Source organism: Bombus terrestris, chromosome 6 (assembly GCF_910591885.1).
Source record: "Bombus terrestris chromosome 6, iyBomTerr1.2, whole genome shotgun sequence".
NCBI classification, from domain to species: Eukaryota; Metazoa; Arthropoda; class Insecta; order Hymenoptera; family Apidae; genus Bombus; species Bombus terrestris.
Window position 1 is genome coordinate 5158969 of NC_063274.1, and position 9141 is coordinate 5168109.

General features: G+C 35.0%; 1 protein-coding gene and 1 long non-coding RNA gene across 2 annotated transcripts in view; one reads left to right on the forward strand and one right to left on the reverse strand.

Annotated features, from left to right (window-relative positions):
• Positions 1–9141, forward strand: part of LOC110119340 — a 224105-nt gene that overhangs the window by 197507 nt on the left and 17457 nt on the right. The window lies entirely within an intron of this gene.
• Def (defensin) lies at positions 5261–7177 on the reverse strand. Its single transcript, NM_001280909.1, is given in 3 exon segments — positions 5261–5300; positions 6284–6464; positions 7108–7177. Coding segments are annotated over 3 exon segments (291 nt in total).

Sequence of the window (9141 nt, forward strand, 5' to 3'; positions counted from 1 at the left end):
ATAACGCACGTGTGTGCTTCGAAAAAAAAAAAGAAAAAAACGGAGCGAAAAATGGCGCGAATTAGATCGCATGTAGTTGTTTATCGAACGAATTTACAAAAATTGAACTTGTCCCGATAGGCGCGTCAACAACGTTCCACATCTGCAAAGGAAAACAAAAAGGGTGAAAAAAATAGGCGAAGAAATTTATCGTATGACGTAAAGCCTTGTTTTCGATATTATTAATAAAACTGACGATTAATCGTTTAATAAACTCTGAAAATAACAAAAAATCCCCGATGTTTCTTCACCTTTCGATAAGAATTGATATTTACATAATACGTGATATCGACTCGAATAAACTCATTCAATATGTATACGTCTATCAGATTTAGATGGAAATAATAAAGGTCATAAACTGCTTTACGATAGTAATTTACGTTTGTTATTTTGAGAATTAGAAAATATTCGATTTTTATCGTGATCGTTTAATTCCTAATTTTCATCGTTAGAAAAGATAAATTACGAGGCAACGTACGCGGAAGTTTTGCCAAGCGTTTCGTATTGTTTCATTTACTTTCTGGTAATGTGAAACGTTCGCGCGTACGTTAAACAATCCAATTTTTCGAATCCATACATGAAGTTATTAAAGAATAAAGCTTTTTCCGTTTAAATAGAATTCCGCGTATATGCGCATACACATAGAATTACGAAATATCGTTGCGAACAATCGGGAAAACTTTTTGTTGTCTTTTACAAGAAATACCTGCACCGTTTCGTTTGTTATGAAATTTCATTTTGCCACATGCACGGGGGAAACGTATGCGTGTAAGAAGTAAAAATAGAGACGCGGATGGCGTTTACTTCAATTCACTGACTAAATCAACGATACATAAAAATAACGTCGCCGAGTATTGTGAAACTCGCCAAGCATAACGCACGGAAAAGAAGAGAATTATCGGAAAAATCGTTTCTATTCGACCTCATTAGCGGCGAGAGTCAATGCGACCAGTCTCTCCTCCGCCACCAAAACGTTTCATACAAACGATCTCAGCCTGCCGTTTGCAACGATTACAATTTTGTTGATTCGCTCTTCGTTGCAATTTCGTCGATGCAAACTCGATGCCTTGAACTTCGTTGGGCTTAGTGTTAACGACGATCGATCGAGGAATCGCAGAAAAACGATGATCTCGCGGCAAATTAACGGCAAAAATCTTCTTAAACGAGGAGAAAAAAAGAAAGGAGGAGGGCGAACGTCACGATCGTCCGCGAACGATTTAACGCGGGAAACGAACGTTATCCACGGGAGGAAAGTTCGGTCCGGTGTACGCGGTTTTTCGCGATTCATCGCGGCTATCCGGCTATCCGAATTCCAGCTGAAGAGGCCGAAATGCCCGGCGCGGAATACCGGAGGAAATAATTTTCAACGGAACACAGGACGGGCCCCGGCGAACGAACAAAGATGAAAAGCCAGTCACGAATATGACTGACATCGAGCTATATCCTGGCGATCCACACGAGCCACGAGAAGTGGCAAAAAAAGGATAGGGTGGAAAAAAAGAGCCGGAGCCTGGCCTGGACCGATGTGGAAGAATAGAGGTGAACGTTGAACGAAGACAGCTCTATAGGAATTGAAAAGAAATAGACGGATACACGGATGAAAAGAGGAAGAGAGAGGTGGAAAAAAGGAGAAAAAGAGAGAAGAAGGTGCTTTGGAGAGCGGAGTCCAATTTTTAATGAAAGCGTGGAAAGAACCATAAGTGCATATAGTGGCCGCATTTGTCCGCTTCTGAAGGGCTCTTCATGCAGAAGAGTCCTGCAGGACTATCGTGGTCGTGGCGAGTCCGATCCGGTTATACCCTGGCTGTATATCAGGGAAAAGGTGGGGAGGGGGGGAGGAGGAGGAGGATGAGAAAAAGATTCCAATAATTGCTGGTCGAAAAATATCGACAGTAAACTCTCTCGACCTTTTAATTGCACACCGAAGCACAAGGCATATTGGTTTTCCAGTCGTGTTTTCTCCTTTCGTGCTCTTTTGCCGATCCAAATTTCTCTTTCTCTCTTACTTTCGTTCTCGTTTATACGTTCGTCTCTCTTTCGTTCGTTCACGGTATTTCACTCTTCCTCTCTCGGACTAAACCTTTTCTACGCAAAAAGATAGTACGCGCCGAGTTTTCTCCGAGGTCATTCATACGTCGGATGCTCGATCCTTCCGAGGGAGAAATTTATTTCTTTTTTCTTTTTATCACGAATGGAGGAGATATTTTTTGAGAGGAGAAAGGAAGAGATTTAGTTGATTTTAATTTTGACGGAGGTTTGGATTTGTGGTGATTATTATATGAGGAAACTTGCCAATGGTACTCGCTATAGTATTTTTATATTGATTCGAATATCGGATTTTATTAATTGAGATGAAATACGTCTGGATAAAGGGCCATTTTCAAATATTAGCTTCGGGCAAAGAGAATTTCTCGATGATTAAAATAAGTCAATTTATCGGAAGATTCGTTCGAGTCAATATAAGATTCGGCTTTAATCGTCCCGATTAATTATTCTTCTTTCCTCTCTGCAATTTCCTGACGAGAAATCTTATATTTTGATCCCCATTCTCTGTATTTCTCCAACCTTTGTCGAAGATAATTCGGTTAGACGATCGAATAAAATTAAATTCGCTTCAAAAACGTTTAAAAATATGAATTTTTGCCATTTCATAAATTTCCTTCATCATTTCGCGTTTACTGTCTAATGTATCAGATAAGCGAAAACGCTCTGACGTTTCTTCCACGAGAACAATGTTGCGGAGATACAGAGAATCGTAATTTTATTTATCAGAATAATGGAATTGATAATTATTAATAATTAATAATTCATAATTATAAAGTTCGATTCTTTTATAAAGGAAGCTTTATAGAAAAATTTTCTTGGTCGTCTCGTGAAACGAAATAACGATAAGCCGTATGTCTAAAATTTGAGATTGAAATTAAGTTATTCGTTTGAGGGGCCAAAAAAGCTATGTTGCTATTTTCGTAAAAGAAAAGGAAGATGCGTAGAACGAAAAGAGAACGTTCATCAAACTAAGAGTAACTATTTTGTTAAATAAAATGACGTTCCTGTATATCTCTGCGTCGTTCCTTTTCTTCATGGGAGGAGCAACAGACGTACGAATGAGACAAATTGTCGTCGTTCGAAAACACGAAAACTGAAAATCGATTTCTAATTCGTGATCGCTCGGTGAAAACAAAAATCTTTAATAAATCGATTTGCTGTTTCGGTATTGCAGCCGATGAATTTATACCTACGTTTTGTTTATGCATAATCGCAAAAATAATTCACGCATGACCCTCGTACATATCGAGAGGCAATATTTTGTAGTAACAACATAAACGCTCATTCTTTATGGGTATTTAATGCGTAGGTATTTTGCGCATGGTAATTTGTTCCGTGATTGTTAGGTCAACGAGCACGTATGCTTTATCTCGATGCGGTTAAGAACGGTGTGACTGATTAATCGCTATACGTAGTTATTTATGAAGCTCGAAATAATTGCAGTGGATACGGATTATTATTAATAAACGATGTACGATCGTAGGATAATTGTCAAGAAGATTTGTACGTGCGTGTTTTTTAACGAAAAATATCGTGAGTGATGTTCTACGATTAGAAAAAGGAATTTTGTTAAAATTTACTTGTACTTCGAATAATCAAATATTACGACGGAGTAATATTAATATACACGTCAATCGTACACATCAATGATACAACAGATACAGTCATTAATGTTCGATAAGCAATTATGATTATTAATATAGCGAACAATGAAAATTATTATTGCTTACGAAACCGATTTTCCCAGAATTTCGCGTTACTTTAAAATTACAATGCAATAGCAAACTATAATTATTAAATATAATTTCGGGGAAGTTAACGTGCCAATTTCAAATTAATGTTTACGATTTATACACCAAATATTCGTTAAAGTCTAACGAAGTACTTCGCTCAATTAAATTTTAAATAATTAACTTTCGCAAGATCGATCTTCGACTAGATGAACGATAAACGTTTTTCGGAAAATCTACTTCTTTAATCTTAGAAAATATCACCACGATCTCCGTTGTATATCCTTAAACGAACTACGCTCGGTCTTTTTTCCTTTTTTCGTTATTCTTATTTAACATCAACACGATGGTAAATCATAATCTACTTTCATTTACTCGTACAAGTAAAGGAAAAATAAACGGAGGATAATGTTAGGACAGAAACTAAGACCAACCTAATCCTAATAATCGAATTAAATCTGAACGATATTAAGAAGGGAGCGAGTATCGGGCAACGTAGCTTATCAACGGGAGCAAACAGAAAATTCACGAGAATTAAAATGAAACAGATAATGGATTCGTTATGAAGCACTACAAACATTGATCTTCCTTTGTACCGCGTTTCTTATTAAATCGAAAGCGGCTACACTGTGGATTAGGTGAATATACCCTGAAATACAGATACACGAAAATGAAATTAAAATTGGAATTATCGACCAAACCGATTACGAGTTCGGTATATAACGCAAGTAAATGTACATCCTTCCTTTCTTTCGCGTTATTGTAGTATCGTGGACGAAAGGCCTAAAAGATATCGGGATCAGATAAGATATCGATTAATTATAATACATTATTATGATTAGTTCACGTTAAACAACCATCGTTTCCTATTTAACCAACATCTGTTTAATCCATTTATTGTAAATAACGTAATTACAGTAAAGATCCTATATTATCGTATATCCGAGAAATAATTATCAAAGCCAATTTCCTCATTCGGAAACGAACAAACGAATATCTATAAATAATCGAATCGATCTGTCGCCTATTTTTCTTGGAATTGTACTTTTTATAGAAACTTATTCTACACAGAGTTGAGATTCCTCGTGTATCACATTTCACGGTTAGCCTAATAGGTTTTATTTATAGTTATTAATTGTGGATAAAATACGAAGGATGGAGAAATCATCGTTCGGTGTTTATGTCTTTTCTTCTTTTGAAACTTTATTTATTCTGTATAATAGCTTGTCAAAAAGACTCGGCTGTATTATCAGATAATGGATGGATTTTAACAACATAAGCTCCACGGAATTTTTAGTAAGGAAAGATTCACTATAACTATAATAAAATAAGCGTAGTTTTTTTAAATATTTGGTAATTTCTTGACATTAGTCGCGTCTTCTTCGCGTATCCCTCGTCGCATGGAAAATTCGTCGGAGCTTGGTGTAGGATTGGTAGAATTGGATTTAACCGAAACGTTTGTCCCAGAGATCCTTGAAGTTGGTCCTGGAACGAGAAAAACCACATGAACTTCCCATTTTCTGCCCTAAGAATATTCTAAGTCTAATAGCTGTACAGTATTTACAGTATTTTCGTTTACTGAACATTTGAAATATCTACAACACGTCCAAATGACACGAAAGTTAGCTACCTCCAACAATACTTCAAAATTAAGACGCGAGATTATCTTCGGATATTTGATTACGCACAGCAACAATAATCAGCTTGCTGATTCTCTAAATTTTGCTTTCGCCTCGTTTTAGTAACAAATCTTATGAATTTTCATGTAGTAGGAACTTCATCTATGGTAACAGCGTGAACTATCGATAATCAACGTGACACGAGGCCCAACACGACGAACGATAGAAACTTTCCAAGCGAATTAAAACACGAATTTTCTCCTGAAACGTCTGCGGTACTATAAAAAACAAAAGTTACATTTCGTAGGACGAAAATTTTCAATGGGCATTGAATTTACCAAAAGATTATTGAATCTACGCTATAGTACTGAAAACCTAATCGTCGTTCAAATTCAACTCGTTGGAAATTTAATAAACTGAAAGTTGGCTATATTTAATAATCGTTTAACCTGCGAGAATTTTCCAACTATATCAAATTTACTTAATCAGTAGATATCGAATTTTCTAAAATATCAGTGGATCCATCATCTAAGACTTGGCCATCGCATAAATTTGAACAAATTAACGAAATTGATTCGACTGTTAATGGAAAAAATTACACTTGACACGCGAGAATCCTCGATCGATAGCAGATTCACTAAAGTATTACCGGATTCGCTAGAAAGTTTAAGATTCGATCGTCGTTGAGATTCCAGAAATCTCGTGACTTCAAACTTGAGTCTTAATACGGAATCACTTGTAACGTACGAGTTTTCGATCAACAGACGTCGAATAGTCGCGGCAAAACATTCAAAATTGGTCGTTTAAGTTCAAACAACTTGGGCAGGTGAAATTAAAGGAATGACGTACTTGCGACAAAGGCAGACTCCGTTCTCGCAGCGACCTCCAGCTTTGCCCATGCTGAGACAGTTGGCAGCGCAAGCACTATGTTCTGCGACTCCTTTGATGGAGAGAAGGTCGCAGGTCACTCTTCTTTGTCTATCGGCACGTTCCTCGATACCAGCTTGTTCGAGGAGCTCGTACTCCTCCTCTGAAATTTAAATACCGTCTTTAAGCCTTCTGTCTGCTGCGTATAATAGATGAAACACGGTAATTGGCAAAGGAATCGAGAATTAACGCTCGGATATTTCTCAATAGAAAGGCGAAGACGGTGGAGCATTAAAACAGCAGCTGTCTTTAACAATGAACAACGAATACGAATAACAAACAACGTTTTGTCTTTCTGCGTTTACCGGTAATTATTCTGCTAATTACCCTTATTATACCCGGTAATTATTTCTTGAATATCTGATAATCATCGAGAAGAATGGAGGGTCCATACAGCTCTGGTAAATATTTAGCTAGCGAGCGTATCTTTTGACCGAATAGTCGAACTTGTTAGATTATTTTCACTTATCATGTAAACGTAAAAAGCGCAAGGTTTATTGAGAGTTATTTATATCGAATTCGTATCCAGTCAGCTAATATTTAAAAGCTGTTAAATGAGAAAATTGAAAGTATTAAGAGATTAATATTAAAAGGTATTAAAGGATCGAAAAATATGGGTGTTAAAAAATTAATGTTAACGAATAGAACGAACTTTTATTCCAGAGGAATGTCGAGAGATTTTCGTTAAACGGTTGAACATTCGTGACAATTTGCGAGTTGTTTAATTAGATAGAAGGTTCACTTACCCACGGGTGCTGCCATGATGGCCGCTACAGCCACAAAGAGAAGAGCCACAAGAAAATAGACCTTCACCATTTTGGCTAAAGTTTTTGTGAAAATTCGACGGTAAACTGTGTTCAAGTTACTGAAGAATAGACCAAGAAGTGTCTGATGACTGAACGTTAGCTGGCGCGGTTTATATACAACTCCGTGTCCATTGAACCATGTGTGTACAAGTGCATACTCAATGAAGTGTAGTATATAAGGCAATCTCATCATCAGCATACGGGTAAGTCCCTGAAACCTGGAATGAACTCTTGCTGTGTGGTCGCGTCAGACGGAAAAAGGTTATCTCTTTTGTAATTGCTAATTGCTCTACTTCGATAAATATATCTGTGTTCCTGATGTTGCAGAATCAAAGATCAATAGTTACAATTGTACAAATTATGCCACTAGTATCGATAATTCAATGATATTCTATTAAGTTGCTTCGTTTGCGCTTCAAATCAATTAGCTATTTATTAAATATTTTACCAAGTGCATTATTTTGTTTCTCATATGTTAGATTTAAAGATTGACAATTACGATTACATAAATTGTAGAATTAATTGTTAAATACTTTCATTAGATGTTTTATGAAAAACATTTTCGTTTAAATCCGTTTTACGATCTCAGACATTGAAAGAATGCGTATATAATTCATCCGATAATTTGTATAACAAATATCTTTTACATTCCCTCATCGTCTTTCTAATTAATCACTTAGATGGGAAATAATAATATGCTGATTCCCGAACTGAAGTAAATTTCAAAATGTTTTTAAACGATTGCAATAGAACAATGCAAGATGTTAATGTTGAACACTGTGAAAATTGGAATAGAATGGTCGTATTTTGGGTGTAATGAGAACAAAGAGAAATATTGATTCTCGAGGTGTGTGCTTTTTTTATTAAAATTAATCGAACTTGTCATATCAAAATATTTCCATCTTTCTTCGTTTTATTCTTTTTATAAATAATATCTTTACAACCATGTACATATATAACATATAATATTTCTATTCTCGTAATTGAACTGCAAATCTTTACGCAAGTTTATATTTTTATTAACGTAACTAAATTGTATTAAATATGTGTATTATCGAATTAATCGAACTTGCCATATCAAAATATTTCCATCTTTCTTCGTTTTATTCTTTTTATAAATAATATCTTTACAACCATGTACATATATAACATATAATATTTCTATTCTCGTAATCGAACTGCAAATCTTTACGCAAGTTTATATTTTTATTAACGTAACTACATTGTATTAAATATGTGTATTAAATATTATAAAAAGCTTGAATATTTTATATATTTTTGCATGTTACGCATATACTGTACACTTCTTTGTTCTTATATTTTCATATTTATTATAAACGCATAAACATATCCGTAATCTACTTGAAATGTTCTAGCAAACTTAAAGTTGCCCCCTGCTATTGGAAATTTTCTACATTGTTCGATAAATAAGTTTTATCTGGTGTTTTCATATAATTCATTGCTTCGATTTTTTGTATTTCCAAATTTAGATATACGAACACATGTATGCAAATTGGGGATTCCTAGAGCGAGAAACTTTTACGCTTAACACCAATTATACTCTCTGATACCGAATACTAACAGATAAACGTTAAAGAATTTCCGTTATCTGAAACATTGGGTTTTCCCACACGCATACCATTCCTTTCAATCAGTGTTATTGTCTTTATGACCGATGTTTCAAAGTCACGATCTTTTCCTTTCGTATTTCATAATCCGAGCTTAAATTTCATTTTATAAATAATACAATTTCAATTTAATGAAATAAAATATATAAATAAAATAAAACCTTCAAAGATTTATCTTCTCTTACTGCGAACTGCGACTATAATTTTGGAACCACAACTGTAAATTAATGTACAAATTGTAGCATATTTTATAATTACGAAATTTTTATAAAATTTCCTTTCTATCTTTTATAACGAAGGAAGAAATATCTTGAAATAATTTAAGTATTTTGTTAGGTTCGTCGCA